At 44.1% G+C, this 19,856-nt stretch overlaps 1 protein-coding gene across 2 annotated transcripts in view; it reads right to left on the reverse strand.

The window, feature by feature from the left end:
* Positions 1-2,719, reverse strand: part of ACBD5 (acyl-CoA binding domain containing 5) — a 34,147-nt gene extending 31,428 nt beyond the window's left edge. The window contains exons 1-3 of one of the 2 annotated variants that reach the window (XM_074574408.1): positions 2,629-2,719; positions 2,243-2,413; positions 892-1,012 (exon numbers count right to left, since the gene is read on the reverse strand). In XM_074574408.1, the coding sequence (XP_074430509.1) occupies positions 892-1,012; positions 2,243-2,318 (197 nt within the window). In that variant the 5' untranslated portion in view covers positions 2,319-2,413; positions 2,629-2,719. The remainder of the gene's footprint in view (positions 1-891; positions 1,013-2,242; positions 2,414-2,628) is intronic. The other variant, XM_074574407.1, reaches the window with a different exon arrangement.
* Positions 2,720-19,856: the final 17,137 nt, after the last annotated feature.

Genomic DNA, 19,856 nt, shown 5'->3' on the forward strand with positions numbered 1-19,856 from the left:
ACTTGACTTGACACTGTCCCTTCCCCTTGCCAGCGTATTTGTCCCACTTACAGCAAAACCCCAAGGCTGGTGGCTCACATTTCAGCTACAACCAACCAGGAGGGTGGAAACTCACTGCCCTAGTCCTCTGCAAACATACCCCCCCTTCACCCTGACTTAGAGGGACGGGGCCAGGGGGATGGGGGGGGAAGGTCAAAGGAATAATTTCACAGATCATAAGAAGACCATGACCATAAAGACAGCAATAATACTTATTCTTCAGGACAAGTCATTATTGAAATCTAATAAGCAAAGCAATTTGTTAGATGTTAGCAACTTGGTGAATCAGAAATCTTCCCAGCACAAGGAAAATACAGACATTGGGAAGCCCCGCCACTAAGCAGACAAACCAGAAAAACACATAAACCAGACCTCTCCCCAAGAGCTTGAAGCTATATCAATGGCTGTCTGTGAGCACTTTTTTTACTTCAGGCTCACATCATACATGAAAATTTGATACGGAAGAATCCCAGACACTCATCCACATCACTCATTCTGCAGAGCACCTACAATTTTGTTCTACAACATGGGATAAACACTACAGAGGTACCATGAAGGTGCTTGCCCAAGAAAAACCTGCCCACCTGCAAAACCCAAGGGAATGTTTTCACCTGCAACTCTGAGAAGTTACAGATTATCTGAGATAGAAAGTTGGAACATAAAACTGAAAACCAATTCAAGCATCAAACATTGTGAATGTTCTTTTTTTTGGAAAGAGAAATAAACTCAATAAACTCTTTCTCCGAGCGCCACTCTTCTAAACATCTCCACTCCAAGCATAGAAAAAACCCAAAAACTACAACAACAACAACAAAAACCCCAAAACCAATAGAACAACTCATTAAAAGTTACCATTTATATCTACCAATTGGATCCCAAAAGCCAGGTCGTGGAATGTTACAGGGTCCTTGGGTTGCTTGCTTATAAAAGCTATAGAACTTGAGCATCATTTCATTCGTTGGCTGGAATGAACCTAGTGAAAGCATTTTAAAATACAATTAAATTGTGACTAAGGATATTAACAAGTATTTTACAAGCTTAGTATTTCTGTGAGAAAATAGCCTGCAGTTTGTTACAGCCCGATTCACAGCAGTACAATTAAAGTCAATGGAGAATATCTTCACTTCAGCTACCATGAACCAGCACCACTGACAATATTTACTTTACAAACAGCAAGTTTCAGATTGAGTTTAAGGGACTATAACCTTTACTACTAAGGTCAGACTCCACATTTCAAATTAAAAAAAAAATAATGAGTAACAAAGCAAGCATCCTTTCACTCTAGTTTAAAGGAATGGTTTTAGCTCCTAGTAAACAAAGTATCTTGCAAGTCACTTTACTGTTACAAACAGTAACTTATTGACAGACTCCAGAATTAAACAAAGCTACCCGCCCAAAAAAAGAACACAACGCCCCCCACATAAAACTAACACAACAAACCCAAAACACAGCCTTCTGCACCGTTTTTGTTTACTTTGGGTATTTGACAACACTTTCAATAACAGTTTCACTGTTTCTCCTGTTTTTCTTTTCTCTTCTTCCTTGTGGAACACACTTTCCTAGAGGTAGGAAATGTTTACAAAACCATAACAGCCGTCAGGGAAGATTCATAAGCAGTCCGATAAATCAAAAACTTTAAAGTTCGCTTCTCATCATTAGGAAAAGTTGACAGTATCTTAGCCCCTCAACAAACCCAGTTTTACTTACACCAGAATTTTACGTACACAGATTTAATGTAATAACCAACTTTTCTGGTTTTATTACTCTTATCAAAAAGACACGTTCGGATTTTTTTTGCTTTTCCATTAACTGTTTCAGCAGAGGGAACTCACGATGACAGCTCCGCAGCCGCCGCACCGGCTCCGCGATTGCGGAGCGGCCGAGGCCCTTCCCCGCCGTTCTCCGCACGGCGCCGCCGGCCGGGAGGAGCCGACCGGCCCCCTCCTCCCAGCACCGGCCTGAGGAGCTCCGGAAGCCCCCGAAGCGGGGTGTCTTCGAGGAGAAACGGACGGCAGCACCAAAACCGAGGTTTCCAAGCGGTTCTCCAGCCGCCGCCTGCTGACGGGCGGCCGGACCGGGGCGGCTGAGGGCGGGCGGCCCTACTGCCCCGGCCCGGGCCGCCCGGTGGGCCCCAGCTGCCGGCCAGGCCCCGCGCCGAGGCCGCCGGGCTTCCCCCGTCGCCCCCTCCCCAGACCGCACTCACCATTCTTGGGCAGGCTCTGGATCACCTTCACGGCCGCCTCGAACCTGGTGGCGTGCACGGAGCCGGTCTCCGCCATGTCCCCGTCCCGTCCCCTCACCGCCTCCTGCTCGGCCGCCGGGCCACGTCCGGCGGAGCGGGCTCGGCTCAGCGTCTCTCAGCGCCTACAGCCGACTGCGCGGGAGAGGGGCTGAGAGGCGCCGGGCCACAGGTAGCCACCCCCGGCGGCAGCGGGGCGGGGTGCCCAGCCCCGGCCGCGCTCGGCCGCCGCCCCAGTCCCCCGGCCCTCGCCCTCCGGCAGGGCCAGGCACAACCCGCCCAGCACCTCGCCCCACAGGCCAAACACCGCCCGCAACACCCCACCAACCCAGCCAACAACCCACCCCTACCTTCACCCCGGCTTCAGGCGCCCATGTTATGTCCCCCACCGCGGCGCCCTGCCCTTTCCTTCCCTTCCCCTGGCACCGCCCCGCGGCCGCCAGCGGCACGCCGGGAACTGTAGTCCGGGCTCCGCACGGCTGTCCCCGCCGCCCGACCCCCCTTAGCACCTTTCCTTCCCGCCGCCGCCGCGGGCCGCTGCCCCCCGCCAGCCCCTGGCAGCGAAGGGCGGAGGCGACCGGGCTGAGGCCGAGGAGAAGACCCTGGGCTGGCCTGTCCTCAGGGGCCTCCCAGGGCGGCTCCGGGTGATGGCGGGTACAGTGCAGGGGCCCGCAGATTCCGAGGAGGTCTCGATGCGGACTGAGGGAACAGTGCTTGCCTTTATGTTTTTCATTCTTTTTTTCCCTTGTTTCTTTTTCTCTGCTTCCTTCCTCTTCCTACCCTTTCTCTTCCCTGCCTGCATAGCTACAATTACACGATAATGAACACTTCAAAACATGCCATATTCCACCCATTTTATGGGCCCGAGTTATCCCCAGGAGATCCCCCCCGCTTCGCTTCTTCCTCCCCTGCTCGCAGCCATCCGCCTACCCACACCTAAGCTCCACATCCTTCACCTCAATTACCACTGTAGCCACATATTTTTGTAACAGCTTTAATGACTTCTATTTACATTAAAATTTTAGGCATGAGGTTTTAAAAACCTAGAACCCCGGGAGTAACTATTTCCATGGTATTTGGAGACAAGGATGAATACCAGTGCAGTACCACCAGCTAGCCCAGTAGCTGAATAAATGAATGGCCTTATTCAAAAGCGTCTGCGCGCCCAGCACTCTACGAAGTCAAACAAAAGTATGCTAAACCAACTGCTTTTGTAGCAAGTGGAATAATGTACCCAGTGAGCAACAGGGTTTGAATAGAACTGAGTACAAAATCTTGGCATTCGAGTCACTGCATTTATCTGGTACACAATATATATTTTAAATTCTTTTGGAGGCAGTTGTGTGCTCACAGTGTATGCCCTCTGGTGGGAAAGAAAAGCTCCGGAGAGAGGGAATTAGAGCAGATCAGCCCCTGTTCTGCTGAGCTCCTACATTCCACAAGGTCAGCAGCCAGCTGGCCAAGCCAGAGCTTTGTTGGAGAGAAGCTGACACTTCCAGAGGTGTTCAAACAGGATTCCTCACACTCAGCAAACGATGAACCGCTGTTATGAACACTCATGTGAATGTTAAAGATTAATTTCTCTGAAATTTTTTGTTTGCGTGCTAGATTTTTAAAGCTCTTGTGAGCTACGTACTAAGATCTATCATCTTTTTTATCCATGAAGGTAGGAATGACAGAAGCTCAGATCAAAGGTAAGTGTTTGTTTGAAGATAAGTGGGTCTCTGTAAAAATATGGATTATTTCAGCATGCAAGGAGTTAATTGCAAAAAAGTAATAAAAAAAATAAGGGCCTCTTATGAGGCCAGCTGGTGTGTAAAATCTATTTACCTGAGAAAATCTATAATGACATTTGGTGTTTTAATTAAGAGAAATGCAGGCTGCATTTTTATAATGAATGTTCCCAGACTTTCACTGGAAGTAGGCTTTAAAAGAGATGCAAATGACAACCTATTTAATGGCTGTGCGCAGAAACAGAAGCTGCCCTCTTTGCACTGAAGTGTGAGAGCGCGAGATCTGCAGATCCAGAATGAGGCACTTGAAGTAACCCAAAATAATCAGTACCGTCATGCCCTGAGACAAGGATGAAATAGTAAATGAGAGGCAAATTTTGAGCACTGTGAGAACATACCACAAAGGGCTAGTTAATTTAAATGCTCATATATAATACTAACTAGCAGTGCTATTAGCTGTCCCTATGTATACATTTTGCATTCTCATTGCAGTGACTTCCGTGTAGGATTAACAGTAATCAACTGTGGAGTACAGGTGATAAAGGAGACCGTCTCATCTGTTGCAGACATCCAGGAATGGACCTGTAGCTTTAGCTCAAGCTGAGGATCTAGACTCCATTCTTTAAGGAATAAAATTATATGATGTTTCTCTGTTGTCTGCTGAGACAGAGGTCTCAGCAGGTAACTGGTAATTGGGAATGATCACATGCTTGTAAAATCCAATTATAATCTCTATGTTGAACTGGGTTGTCTTTCTATTGCTTCACAAGAGCAGTCGCCAAAGGAATCATAAGTATGACCAGCTCTTGTTCTTTTGTCGATCCAATGTATGAGAAGCTAAACTTCGGGAACTGTGATGGAAAGACTGACCAGTGATGCCCATCAGTTGAGGTGAAAGAGAGGAGAGGCCATGGTACTCTGCTACCGGTGTGATTTGGTGGTGAGCGCAATGTGTGACAACATGTTTGAGTGCTTTGCTGTCCTCACACTTCTCTTCACTTCGTGTTTCACAAACTACTTATGGAGAGCCTGTAAGTTGCCAATATGAGGCAGTCCTGGCAATGGTGAGACACATAAAATAGGTATGGAAGCATGCTGTTGTAGTCCCTGAAGGAGCAGACTTAGGGGATGCCCAGGGAAAAGGGAGACAAGCGTGATCCTGAGTGTAACCTTGGACCTACGCTTCACAGGTGGACTAGTGCAGTGGTGTTATGGCACAGGACAGTCTATCAAAGTCTGATGTGTTGAGCTACCTTACAACCCTCACTTTGTGCTGTGCGTAAGCTGCCACTGTCCCTTCATGTTGTTCTCATCTGTAACCCAGGTCTGCCTTAGTTTTCTAGCAGTTGCATCCAGTGCCAAGCTACACCCCAGTCCAGCTTGAAAAGCACCTTCATTTGACTTGAGGGACAAAAGAGTCACTTAAAGCAGAAACTGGAACCAATTATGCCTATTGCTTCCTTAAGGGTCTGAATCATAGCAGTGTATTTTACAGAAATATTTTAAAATGTTTCCTAAGAAAGTAGACCATAGTCTCATATGCATTATGAGCAAGTTCTGTAAGCTACCAGATCCAAGAGCGTGTAATTTTAGCAAAGCTTACTTTTTGAAGTATATAATCCAGCGAGGAGGGAGAATGAATTATTTAAAACCTAATAGTCATAATTATGAAGAACTGAATTAGCATTACAATTTCTCAGTCAAATCTACATGCTGATGAAGAATGGAAAGATCTTGTCTAAGAAGGGCGGAGCATTTTGTAAGGAATAGTTTTCTACATTGTTTACAGCAGAAAGGCTAGTGTATCAAATGACATTTACTTAAAGGATTTTTTAATGAAATAATGAAGAATATTTGTGTCCAAATCGACAGCTCTGGAGAAAGAGAACTATTCCCCTATCATGAATATGGCAAAAACAGCAGCTGAAGTTTGTCCACCTATGTAGGCCAATCCCTGTTCTTCACAAAAAGCCCTTTGGGCAAAGGACTAGTTTGACACAAGAAAGAATGCTTTTGGGGATGGAAGTTTCCTTGTGAGGTTCAGATACACCCCTTAATGACTCGACTAGAAATACCAATTCATTTCACAGTCGGGGATTAAGTAATGGAATTATTTTTAACCATTATTAATGGCAGCCACTTTGCCTAAGGATTAGGCTTCATGTTGTCAAAGGCATTAAAGGTAATATATCCCATTTCAAGTGTCTTTGTGCTATTCATTTCAGGCATCTCAGGTCTTTCAGTAATCAATACATTTTGAGCTGCATTTTGGTTTCCCCCACCCTCCCCACTTCTCACATATCTCAAAAAAGAGGATGCAGTAACAAAAGTATAAGCTTAGATCCATTTCATAAAGTGCTCTTTGAAGAACAAAATGTGATCATACTTCCAAAGACATTTAGCAGCATTTCACTTTGCATTGAACTATACAGTACTTCTGAAGTCAAAACCTTTTACAGGTTTATATCTTTGCAGGTCTAAAGTATAACACAGTGCCATATTGTGTCTTAAGCCCCTCTTTTTTGTCCAAGCTTACTATTAATTTCTTTTATGGATTTTTTAATAAAGTTCAGTTTTCCTTATTGCCTCAAGGTATTATTCTTGTAGAGCCAGCAGATAGTTATAACAGAATTGTTCAGTTTTTGCATATTTTAGAAAGAACATTTGAAAAATCCTGTTCCGTTATACAGCCATGAACTGAGCTTTGAAAAGTATGTGGTTTCATCTTGCAGCAATGACAAACTGTGTCTCATTATAAACAACAGCAGCAGACAGCTCATAACAAATACGAGTTCTTTTCCCCTCAGTAAAAAATACAATGTCTGGAGGTCAAATTGTGCTGTCATTTACAGGGATATAAATTTGGAGTTACTTGGTTGATTTGGGGATATTTATGGTGCTACCCATTTTCATAATGCAAATGAGTAGAATTTGACTCTGAAAAATCAAACTATGTCTGGTATATTATTTCTGTTTTGACATTTTGCTTCTTATCACAACTACTGCTGCTAAAGTTTTAGAAGCCTATCCTTGTGTAATTTGCCTCTTGGGAATAGCAAACAAAATACTGTGACTGTATCATATTAATGTGATTATGCAATGGCATATTTATAGCCAGACATCTCTTGTGATTTTTTTTTTCCCCAATATCTGTAGGGGAAAAAAACAAACACCCATAGTTTAAGGGAAAAAAACAAACACCCACAGTTTATGCATGTTCTTTTAAAATTAGAGAAAAAGAAGGCTGTTATTCTTTATAGTGAATCTGAAAAATGGCTTTGCGGAAATGTTTTCATGACACATGTTTAGCACGGTGCAAAACCTGGAATATAAATGAATTCAAGCATTTTCAGGCCCATGTCTATCATTTTGGATATTTATTCAGGCAGAAAATATACCACTGGGATTTTGGTCAATGAGTCCCAACAACCTAATCAAACAGATTAGGGGTGACTTACTAGAGTGAGTCCTCCAACAAACAAGTTCTCAGAAGGATTTAAGACTGAGTTTAATTGGGTGTCTCAGCATAGGACCACCACTTCATTGCAATCCCTGTAAGTACCCGGATCTGTGGCCGTATGGGTCCTAGCAAAAAAACAGACTTCCTTAGAAGTCAGTGCCAGCTAGACACTTTTTCCAGGTACAAACCATGGCTTCTTCATGCTCATATTCAGGTCAGGTCTGGTACTGGACATTATCCAAGGAAGTTTATCTGGGAAGCTTTATTGAGAAAGGAATTTGACATTCAGGAACTGCTTCAGTTTATACTGTTAGATCACTTCTGCTCAACTGAAATAAAGGAGTCATCTCTGCTTCAGAGTTCTGGGTTGATAAGGCCTGCCCGTTTCACTGAGGTGAGGGAGAGGAGTGAACTACAGCAACATACAGCATCTCAAGATCAGAACCTCCTGGGTTTTGCCATTTAAAACACAGAATTAATTCTTAGGCTGAGAATTCTTAAGCAGAAGATTATTGGATGAAAAAATGGTATGGATGAAAACTTAGGAAATTAACTGTCTTAAGTGGTTTTTTACTTTCCTTTGCACTAAAATGTTCTGGTTACTATAACGTATGTTCATCATGAGAAGCTCAATATCAAAGCTTCTGTAAATGCCAGAAAGGTTAACGAGGAAAGACATCTGCCAGTTCTTGTTCCCCAAAAAGTGTAAAAATATATCAAAGAAACTGCTGAACAGTTTTCTGAGTAAATTACTGTTGGTTTCTAAGAAAAACCCAAGAAACAGAGACAACTGAGCTGTATGAAATAGAAATGATCACTGAATCCACAGAAGTCTTTGAACGTACCTAAAAAGAGGTGTTTAAAAGTCAAGTCACTCTGCTGCAGATAAAGATGGAAATGCAGCCCTAAAATAAGCGGGGAGCTGGGCAATCATGTCACTGTGACAACAGTTACATTGGAGCCTGTTTGTCACACTGAGCAATCCAGCAGAGGGCAGAGGGCAGTTTCGGGAGGCATTGTAAGTCTTTAACCAAAGATGTAGCCATTAAAAAGCCCAAGTCTTCAGTGTCATAGAGATTGCTTTAAAATATCCTGAAAACAAAAGTTTGTGCTACAAATTTGCTGTGCAAAAGAAACAGAACAACAAAATATGCCCTATTTCTTCTATTTGTTTGCCTAGCTTTTATTATCAGTTTTTAATCTTTCTGTAGCTTTGTTTCCTGTATTAGAGCGCTCACTATTATCCTCCTGAAGGGTTCTCTAACTATCCTACGAATCCTTATAAATAGAAATCAAGCAACCCCTTGATTTCTTTTATTTAGAATTGAATTCAGTGATGCTTTCACTCCAGTGAATTCATTCTTTCATTCTTATGTCATTCCAATATTTTAACATCTTTCTTGAATCATGGATGCTACTGCTAGGTACAGTGCTACAGTAATACTTGTATAAACATCAGAGGCAACAGAGGGCTGAGGTATTGCCTTCTCCAAACTCAATATTCTCATTCCTATGTCCAGAATTCATTGAGCCTTTTGGATGTAGAGGTGGGTGAAGGCCTCAAAGCACAGGATCCTCATACCCTACTGGTAGCTGAGTACCCACGTTGTAAGTGCGTACTCTTAAAGCTTTTGTTCAGAGTGATGGAATGGTATTTGCTTGTATTCAGTTATGCTGGTTTTGCAAATAGTTTATGAGATTAATCTATCGCACCAGCCTGTTCTTTTAATTATTTGTCACTCTCCTAATCACTGTGCTCCCTGCAAATTTTATCAGCAGTGATTTTATTGTTTTCTTGTAGATTATTCAAAATAAGTTAAACAACAAGGAGTCAAGGTCAATACACCCTTTATGACCACATTTGAAGTCTGTCAGTCATTTTTTTAACTTGATATTCACCATGATGTTTTTCTATTACAATAATAATTTGTTTTTAAAAATTTTATTGTAGTTTCTCAATCAAAATTTTATGCAGTCAGATATTTTAGGGAAACATAAATACATTTCTACAACACAGTTACGTTTATCTATCAAATTTGTATTCTCACAGAAAAGGATATTGAGTTATCCTGAATAGATGTATACTTCTCTATACATTCCTATTGATTTGCATTAATTAAATTATCCTCCTTTAATTCTTTTGTAATGGAATCTCCTATCAGTCATTCTGTTGTATACCTGGGATCAATATTAAGTTGATAGGACTACAACACCTATATATCTTTTTTCAATATTGGCACAACCTTTGTTTTCTTTCAGTGCTCTGGAACTTCTCCAACATTTAGAAACTGACTGAGAATGAATATTAACAGTCCATAATGCTCTTTGTTGGGTCATTTAAAACTCTTGGATGTGATTAATCTGTACATGCTGATTTAAGAAGATCTAAATTTAGAACCTGCACATAACTAGATCTCCCTTGATTTTCCTTTTAATGTAAAAAGTGTTTTAAACACTGTGATTAAAGATCTCTTTTTCTTGCTCTGTTCACTCTCCTGATATTTTACAGTTTCACTCTCTGTTCAAAATCCTGCAGGTGGAAGGGGCTCTGAATTTCTAAAGATTTTTTTTTTAAAAGGGAGCTACACATTTCTTTGCAGATTACCTTTGACTTGTATGAACCCTTGAGATAAATGTCTGTCAGCTACCTTAGCAAATCATGCATTATAAGCAGCTCAATCCTGTTTCTAACCTTTGCAGGAGGAGGTTGTTTTTCACTTTTCACTTAATAACTTTTGGTGTGCTCTCTCATTCTTTTGCATGGTAGTTCTAAAAAAAAATAACCTTAAAACCTACAGTTTTTGATTAGTTGGGTTGTCTATCCCAAAGTCTATATTTCTATGTCATGATAACTGTACTGTGGATGCTATTTACTGACTTCCTTTTTCAAAAAAATTTAAAAAAATATTTAAATCTTTGGAGAAAGTGCATGAACATATTTCTGGTTTATAATAGAAGAAACAATGCAATAACCGACTATACACACACATATATTTGTACATACATAATGTATAAATCCCTGATGTTATATATAAAATCGATGAATACATTATGAGCTGTTGGTAAAAGCAATATATTATTTTTAAACAGATCAAAGGAAGGGACTGGAGAGCCTGTTCCTCCCTGGAGTAGGTGGGTTGTGCTGTGGCTCCCATGGCAGTGGGGTGCTCTTCTGGCTGCACCACTCCCACCACGGCTCCCCCTTTCTTCTGCATAAACAAATCCAAAATTGTTGGGGGGGAAGAGAAAGGAATCACAGACATTCACAATACGGAGACTAAACCACTGTAACCAGAGCCCAAATATGTGTCTTTTGAAGACAAAATAGCAGTTGCACTGATGAAGTCTGTGATTATGCACATGTTCAAGCTCAACATCCTGAGCATCCCACAGATTTTGCAATAGTGAAATGAAGTCCTGTGTACATTTACAAGGTGGAGCTCTTGGCTGTCAGGAATTCTGGCCTTGTGTTTTTCTTCTGCCACCTGCCATTACCCTTATTTCTTGACTCAGATTTGCATTCAAAGTAGGACTCACAGATGGATATTTTCTGAATCATTGTGAAGGAGTTTCATGTTTGCTAGATGCTGTCATCTGCATCACTAAAACATCATTTTGCTATATTTCATTAAAAAATCTCTGTGGCATAACTGGTATAGGGAGTTGATGATAACAGAACAAATACGCACAAAAATGATCAAACGATTACATTTTTGACCTCAGATGTTGAAAATATGACATTGTCTTACATGTCTTGAAATGGGAAATTTGAAGGTACACAGAAGTAGGACAAGTCCCCAAATCAATGGGTTTGGCTATTTTACATTATTGAAAAGAGGTATAGAAGACAGGTTGGGAATGACTTGAGAAAACACACTTAAAACAGTTGTATTAGAAGTGGATGAAGGCTCATGCCCACCCTAGAAAGCAGCTCTGTGGTGCCTGCTCAGTCATTCCAAATGGACCATCTTTACTTCCTCCAGTCTGCATCTCCTTCTCATGTGCCTCAAGTTACGTGCTTCCTGGTGGGGCCCACCATATTCAGAACACTTTGCTAACACACTGAAGCTCTTTAAAATGCATACCATGTGTGCACAAAATGTCTTCATTTATCAGATTAGCTCACAGATCAGGCACTATTCAAAAGAGTAGACTAGTGCTAGAACAAGGGTTTCAACTTACTCTTCAGTGAAACTGAATTCCCAGTTTAGTCAAAGGCTGGGAATTAAAAACAAAGTAGACAAAAATTACTAATTTTCAAGTTTTACCCTCTTTTAATTGACAGAGTTAAACTACATTTTAATAAAGTAAATACATTTTTAAACCTCTTTCCATGAACGCAGGCTGCATTCAGGCATTCCCTGCCAGCTACTTCTGAGATGGCTGAAGAGGTGACCATCTCCTGCACATCTACAGCTGCTGATTGCTGCCCTCTGGAACCGCTCTCGTAAATGCTCCTCTGCTCATTTCAGCCCGATTTAGTTAAACAGTTTAAAGGGGCTGACCAAGTCCTCACCACAGATTTGTCTTGGTGGGGCTGTGTGAGGATGGCCAAGCCTTGGCTACAAAACTGTGCCAGCACAAGCCTCTTGCATGGATGCAAACCTCCACGGTGATGGCACAGTTGGTATTGTCACCAGGGTTAGTTACTCCACCTTGTAGTGAAGAACCAGGCTCCCGCAGATGAACCGAAGCACTTCGGCAATGCAGTAACAGGAATTTCTATCCTACTGAAGCACACTTTTTGTTTTATTTGTGCTTTTATATTTATGAGGTAGACATGCTAATTCATTCACACCCACACAGAAGTCAGGTGTGTCCTAAACATCTGGGTTAGGTAGGCAGATAGGATCAATTCTTTCATCCCGCTGTGACATAATTTCATTCATGTAATGTGGCCCTCCCTGAATAATAGACGTGGCAGTGTGTTTTATAGTAAACAGATTTCTGTCCTTTCCTTTCTACAGGTATGATATTGAGAAATGGCTAAGTAAAACAAATAACTTTAATTGGTAGGGGAAGATGTGCTAAATTGTCCTGAATTAATTATTGAGTAATATAATCAAATATCAAAGGAGATTTCTAAATGTCAGTAATAGTGAGAAGGAAGAAATACCATTCATACCAACCCTCCAGCTAGAACCAGAGACTTATATATTGCCTTCGTGTCCTGAATTTAGCTTTCAGAATACTGATTTATATGAAAACAAACTCTCTTGTGACTAAATCTCTTCCTACAAACCAACAGAGAAGGTTAAGAAATGGGAGTTATATCAAATGCAGTTTTAGCCACTACTATGTAAAACAACTGGTGTATTGCTTTAATAAATAGATATATGCCAACTTAGGGCAAAACATGTTCTTTCAATATTTCTGAGTTTTTCTACACGAATTCAGATGCTAAATGATACAAGAGATCTGCTTTGTGAGGAGCAAACACACAAAACCAGCCTGCTATTGTGAGATTTCTGACATGAATTAGAAATTGGTATAATTGTTCGGTATTACCCTGCATAGGAAAACCCTTATTTCATGATGAATAACCTTTTTGTTTATTTTACCTTTTGTATCTTGTGAGCTACTTTGAGACAAAATACTTCTTTTTATTTGATTAAAAACTTTCACACAAAAATGGTTATGCATTGGACAGCATAATTTATACAATCTATTTTGTGAATAAGCCCTAGCAATGGATTAAACATGAATTGTTAGATTGTTGCTGTGACCCTTATTCCTGGGCACTTATAAATAAATATATTCCCCTGTGGCTTCACTAAACCTTTGAAAAGTACATTTGTATGCAAATCTGTGAAAAGTCGTATGGCAATGTCACCCTTAGCATTGTACAAGTTGTGCAGTACCATAGCGGGCCGTGGAACAGTCTGGCAGCTGATGTATTGGAAGCTCCAGGCCGTTTTCAGTGGGAACATTTAAAATTAGAGAGCATAAAAAGCTGGGCTGTGAAGTACAGAGGACAATTTTGCCATATTCAAGAGACGGACCGGATGGCCTGCTAGGTCTTCCTATTAATATCTTCTACTGATACACGCAAAATTCTCATCGTCATTTCCTAACTCTTATTAATATTGCCTCAGGGGTAAAATAAGTGATACTCTGACTCAGAAAATGCAGGTGGCTGCCACGTGACAAGGGAACAGTTAGTAGCTACCAGCCAGTGCTGGTGTGTCATGGCTAGTGGTGACCACGCTGGAGGGTAGCTGGGTTGTGACTGGCTCACGTGCTACTTCAATCAACACCACCTGGCTTTCTGTTGAACTGCAGCAACAGAATAATGTAAGCTATAGGCTTGTCTTACAGGTTGATGTCGTTTATATCCACCACAGAACTGTAATGGAAAATCACTTTATCGCAATTTTATTGTTCTAATAGACTATCATAGCACGAGGCTTTTCTAAATAACACTAAGAGTTAACTGAAATGAGGCTTTTTCAGTTATGAAGACATAATGTCTTTGAATGAGGTACCATATATCAGATTTGGTGCTCTTTCCCTATCGCAGAACAAGAAAGCACTTGAATACTGAATTCTTTTATCTATCTGAAATGAGATAAGTAACCTTTCAGGCCACACAATAAAAATAATTAAAAATTATGTATATCAGCCTTTTGAACAAAGATATTCAGCCCAATTCTTTTTGACAAAACAGTTTTCTTCCACTGGAAACCAAAAGATTTTTCAAAAGAGAGTCCGTTTCCACAAAAATCTGGGATAAAAAAGGCCTGCCCCCTTTATCAGCCTTGTCCTGGTTCCGGTGGGGATAGGGTTAACTTTTCCTGGTATTCCATGCCATGTGAGCCACGCCCACCCTGAGCTGCCGGGGGAGGGGGCAGGAAGTTGCTGCTTAAAAGCGGGCTGGGGCGTCCCGGGTCCGGCCGGTCGGCGAGCGGCGGGGAGCGGCGGTTCCGTAATCGCGTTTGTATATTCCCCTATCCGTGTTGTTGTTGTTGTTGTTTGCCTGTTCCCTTTGCTATTCTGTTAAACTGCCTTTGTCCCAACCCAAGAGTCTTGCCTTTTCTTACGATCCTTCCTGTATTAGGAAGGCACGTGCGAGCGGCACGTGGTTCTTTGTTGCCATCTGAGGCTAAACCACGACAGTCCTTTTTGGCGCCCAACGTGGGGCTTGAAGGGTTGACATAACGACAGAATCCAACTAGAACGTGGAAAAAACGGTTTTGGTTTTTTTTTTGTATGCATTTATTTTATTAGGTAAGTAGTCACTGGTCATCATGTTGCTTGGTTTGTTCTCATGGCTGTGTTACATAAATTCCTATATGGCTTATGTACTCCCTGCGATGCTGTTTACCATGTCTGGAAGAGGGATGAGGATTATCATTCTGCTGTCCTGTGCGATATCTGTTTATGATATGATAACATCACTGTTCAGACGGTTATTTTGGGGTGTTTATGTGGTTTTGTTGTCCTGTCCGTACATTGGACACCGTCTCTCAGAATTTGTTAATAGTTTCCCCAGCCCTTTTGCCTCCCTTTTCTCCTTCGGGTCAGGTATGACAGCTTTTGAGAATCTTGAATATCCCTGGGATACTCAAACCAGCGTGTTCCTAGTGCTATGTCTCCTGAATACGTTCCAGGTCTTGTTTAGGGTTAAGCGACTATTTAAGACTACCACCCGGAGATCTGCTCCGAGGCTGGATAGTCAGGGGTGGCATGGCATGTGGGAGAGCATGGGCAGGTACCTAGAGAACTACTCGCCTCCAATGGTCTGGGACTTCACCCCTGAACAATTACAGGACCCCGATAAAGTGGTAGAATATTTGAAGGGAAAATGTTGTGGCTATTCTAGAGAGGCACAACTCACCGCGCTGTGCTGGGCCCTGGCCAGTATCTACCAGGCACTGCTCAGAATTATGCAGCACCCTCAAGGGGAAGAGATGGAAACCAGACCGGCGGCCCCTGCGGCTGCTGCAGCCCCTGCGGCGGCCCCTGCGGCTGCTGCAACCCCTGCGGCAGACACTGCCACTGAACCAGAGAACCAACCCGTGCCGGTATCAGTTGCCCCCATACAGAAGAAGAAGTACACAAAGAAATCAGTTCGCTTAGTAAGAGATGATGATGAACCAGGGCCATCACGAGAGCAGGAGGAAGAGGCAGAACCAGAGATAATTACTCGATCCCTATCCTTGAGTGAGCTGCGGGATATGCGAAAAGATTTCAGCCGACTTTCAGGCGAGCACATTGTCACCTGGCTGCTCCGGTGCTGGGATAATGGGGCCAGTAGCCTGGAATTAGAGGGTAGGGAGGCCAGGCAGCTGGGATCCCTGTCTAGGGAAGGCGGCATTGACAAGGCGATTGGGAAAAAGACCCAAGCCCTCAGCCTCTGGAAACGACTCCTGTTAGGCGTGAGGGAGAGGTACCCCTTCAGTGAGGATGTTGTATGTCAGCCAAGCAAGTGGACTACCATGGAAAGAGGTATCCAGTACCTGAGAGAATTAGCCGTGCGGGAGATGATTTATTATGACTTGGACAATGCCGACTTACCCACAGACCCTGATGAGGTGCGATGCACAAGGCCCATGTGGCGGAAGTTTGTACGGAGCGCACCATCGTCATATGCCAACTCCCTGGCAGTAATGGAATGGAAAGGTGAAGAGGGACCAACGGTGGATGAGGTAGCTGGCCGGCTCCGGCGATATGAAGAAAGTCTCTCTTCCCCCCTTGTCTCAGCTGTGGAGAAACTGTCGCGGAAGGTCCAGCAACTTGAAGAGAATATGTTCTACTCCCCACCTGCACGGGCCAGCATCTCAGCTATTAGAAGCAGGCATTTCCCCACTCAAGAGAGAGAGTACAGAGGGTACACACCACGAGGCACCCTGTGGTTCTACCTGCGGGACCACGGAGAGGACATGAGGAAGTGGGATGGACGACCTACTTCGATCCTGCGGACACGGGTACAGGAGTTGCAAGGAAGGACAACCACAAAAGGGGATCCCTCCAGGAAAAGTGCCGCCCCAGTTTCCAGTGGGCCGTTCCCCAGACAAAGCAGAAGGCCTGATCTTGCTTCTGATCCTCTTGAAGGAATTTCCAAGTCATTTATGCAAGAAGTGAGTAATGGATACTATGAAGAGTATTAGGGGGGCCCTGCCTCCGGCCAGGTGGAGGAAAGGGACAACCGGGTTTATTGGACGGTGTGGATTCGATGGCCTGGCACATCAGACCCACAGGAGTATAAGGCTCTAGTGGACACGGGTGCGCAGTGTACTTTAATACCATCAAGCTATAGAGGGGCAGAACCCATTTGTATTTCTGGGGTGACAGGGGGATCCCAAGAGTTGACTGTACTGGAGGCAGAAGTGAGCCTAACTGGGAATGAGTGGCAAAAGCATCCCATTGTGACTGGCCCAGAGGCTCCATGCATCCTTGGTATAGATTACCTCAGGAGAGGGTATTTTAAGGACCCAAAAGGGTACCGCTGGGCCTTTGGCATAGCTGCTTTGGAGACAGAGGAAGTTAAACAGTTGTCTGCCTTGCCTGGTCTCTCGGAGGATTCTTCTGTTGTGGGGTTGTTGAGGGTCAAAGAACAACAGGTGCCGATTGCTACCACAACGGTGCATCGGCGGCAGTATCGCACTAACCGAGACTCTCTGATTCCCATCCATGAGCTGATTCGTCAACTAGAGGTTCAAGGAGTGATCAGCAAGACTCGCTCACCCTTTAACAGTCCCATATGGCCGGTGCGAAAATCTAATGGAGAGTGGAGGCTAACTGTAGACTATCGTGGTCTGAATGAAGTCACGCCACCGCTGAGTGCTGCTGTGCCGGACATGCTAGAACTCCAGTACGAACTGGGGTCCAAGGCAGCCAAGTGGTATGCCACGATTGATATAGCGAATGCATTCTTCTCAATCCCTTTGGCAGCAGAGTGCAGGCCACAGTTTGCTTTCACTTGGAGGGGCGTCCAATACACCTGGAATCGACTGCCCCAGGGGTGGAAACACAGCCCCACCATTTGCCATGGACTGATCCAGACTGCACTGGAACAGGGTGAAGCTCCAGAACATCTGCAGTACATTGATGACATCATTGTATGGGGAAACACAGCAGAAGAAGTTTTTGAGAAAGGGAGTAAAATAGTCCAAATCCTTCTGAACGCTGGTTTTGCTATAAAGCGAAGTAAGGTCAAGGGACCTGCGCAGGAGATCCAGTTTTTAGGAATAAAATGGCAAGATGGACGCCGTCAGATTCCAATGGATGTGATCAACAAAATAGCAGCTATGTCTCCACCAACTAGTAAAAAGGAAACACAGGCTTTCTTAGGTATTGTGGGTTTTTGGAGAATGCATATCCCAGATTACAGTCAAATTGTAAGCCCTCTGTATCAAGTAACCCGGAAGAAGAATGATTTTAAATGGGGTCCTGAGCAACGACAAGCTTTTGAACAAATCAAACAGGAAATAGTCCATGCAGTGGCCCTGGGGCCAGTCCGGGCAGGACAAGATGTTAAAAATGTGCTCTATACCGCAGCCGGGGAGAACGGCCCTACCTGGAGCCTCTGGCAGAAAGCACCAGGGGAGACTCGAGGTCGACCCCTAGGGTTTTGGAGTCGTGGATACAGAGGATCCGAAGCCCGCTACACTCCAACAGAAAAAGAGATATTGGCAGCATATGAAGGGGTTCGAGCTGCTTCGGAAGTAGTTGGTACAGAAGCACAGCTCCTCTTAGCACCTCGACTGCCGGTGCTGGGTTGGATGTTCAAAGAAAGGGTCCCCACCACACATCATGCAACCGATGCTACATGGAGTAAATGGATTGCACTGATCACGCAGCGAACTCGAATGGGAAACCCCAGTCGCCCAGGAATTCTGGAAGTGATCATGGACTGGCCAGAAGGCAAGGATTTCGGAATGTCACCAGAGGAGGAGGTGACGCGTGCAGAAGAGGCCCCACCATATAATAAACTGCCAGAAAATGAGAAGAAATATGCCCTGTTCACTGATGGGTCCTGCCGTATTGTGGGAAAGTATCGAAAGTGGAAGGCTGCTGTGTGGAGTCCTACACGACGGGTTGCAGAAGCCAGTGAGGGACAGGATGAATCGAGCCAGTTTGCAGAGGTGAAGGCTATTCAGCTGGCTTTGGACATTGCTGAGCGAGAAAAATGGCCAGTACTTTATCTCTACACTGACTCATGGATGGTGGCAAATACTCTGTGGGGGTGGTTACAGCAGTGGAAGCAGGGCAACTGGCAGCGCAGAGGCAAACCCATCTGGGCTGCTGAACTGTGGAAAGATATTGCTGCCTGGATAGAGAATCTGGTTGTGAAAGTATGCCATGTAGATGCCCATGTACCGAAGAATTGGGCCACGGAGGAACATCAGAACAACCAGCAGGTGGATTGGGCCGCTAGGATTGAAGTGGCTCAAGTGGATCTGGACTGGCAACGTAAGGGTGAACTATTCATAGCTCGGTGGGCCCATGACTCCTCAGGCCATCAAGGGAGAGATGCGATATATAGATGGGCTCGTGACCGAGGGGTGGACTTGACCATGGACACTATTGCACAGGTCATCCATGAATGTGAGACATGCGCTGCGATCAAACAAGCCAAGCGTGTGAAGCCTCTTTGGTATGGAGGGCGATGGCTGAAATACAAATATGGGGAGGCCTGGCAGATTGATTATATCACACTGCCACAAACCCGTCAAGGCAAGCGCTATGTGCTCACAATGGTGGAAGCAACCACTGGATGGCTGGAAACATACCCTGTGCCCCATGCCACTGCCCGGAACACTATCCTGGGCCTTGAAAAGCAAGTCCTGTGGCGACATGGTACCCCAGAGAGAACTGAGTCGGACAACGGGACTCATTTCCGAAACAGCCTCATAGACACCTGGGCCAAAGAGCATGGTATCGAGTGGGTGTATCACATCCCCTATCACGCACCAGCCTCTGGGAAGATAGAACGATACAATGGACTGTTAAAAACTACACTGAGAGCAATGGGTGGTGGGACTCTCAAACACTGGGATACTCATTTAGCAAAAGCTACCTGGCTAGTTAACACCAGGGGATCTAACAATCGGGCTGGCCCTGCCCAATCAAAAGTTCCACGTACTGTAGAAGGGGATAAAGTCCCCGTAGTGCACATGAAGAATATGCTAGGGAAGACAGTCTGGGTTAGTCCTGCCTCAGGCAAAGGCAAACCCATCCGTGGGATTGCTTTTGCCCAAGGACCTGGGTGCACTTGGTGGGTGATGCGGCAGGATGGGGAAGTCCAATGTGTACCTCATGGGGATCTGATTTTGGGCGAGAATAGCCAATGAATCAGATTGTGTGCTGTTAATTGATAAGTAACACTGTCACTGTATGTCCTCATTGCTATAATTGCTATCAGTTGTACTACAAGTAAGGC

Source organism: Larus michahellis, chromosome 2, assembly GCF_964199755.1.
Source record: "Larus michahellis chromosome 2, bLarMic1.1, whole genome shotgun sequence".
In the NCBI taxonomy this organism is placed as follows: Eukaryota; Metazoa; Chordata; class Aves; order Charadriiformes; family Laridae; genus Larus; species Larus michahellis.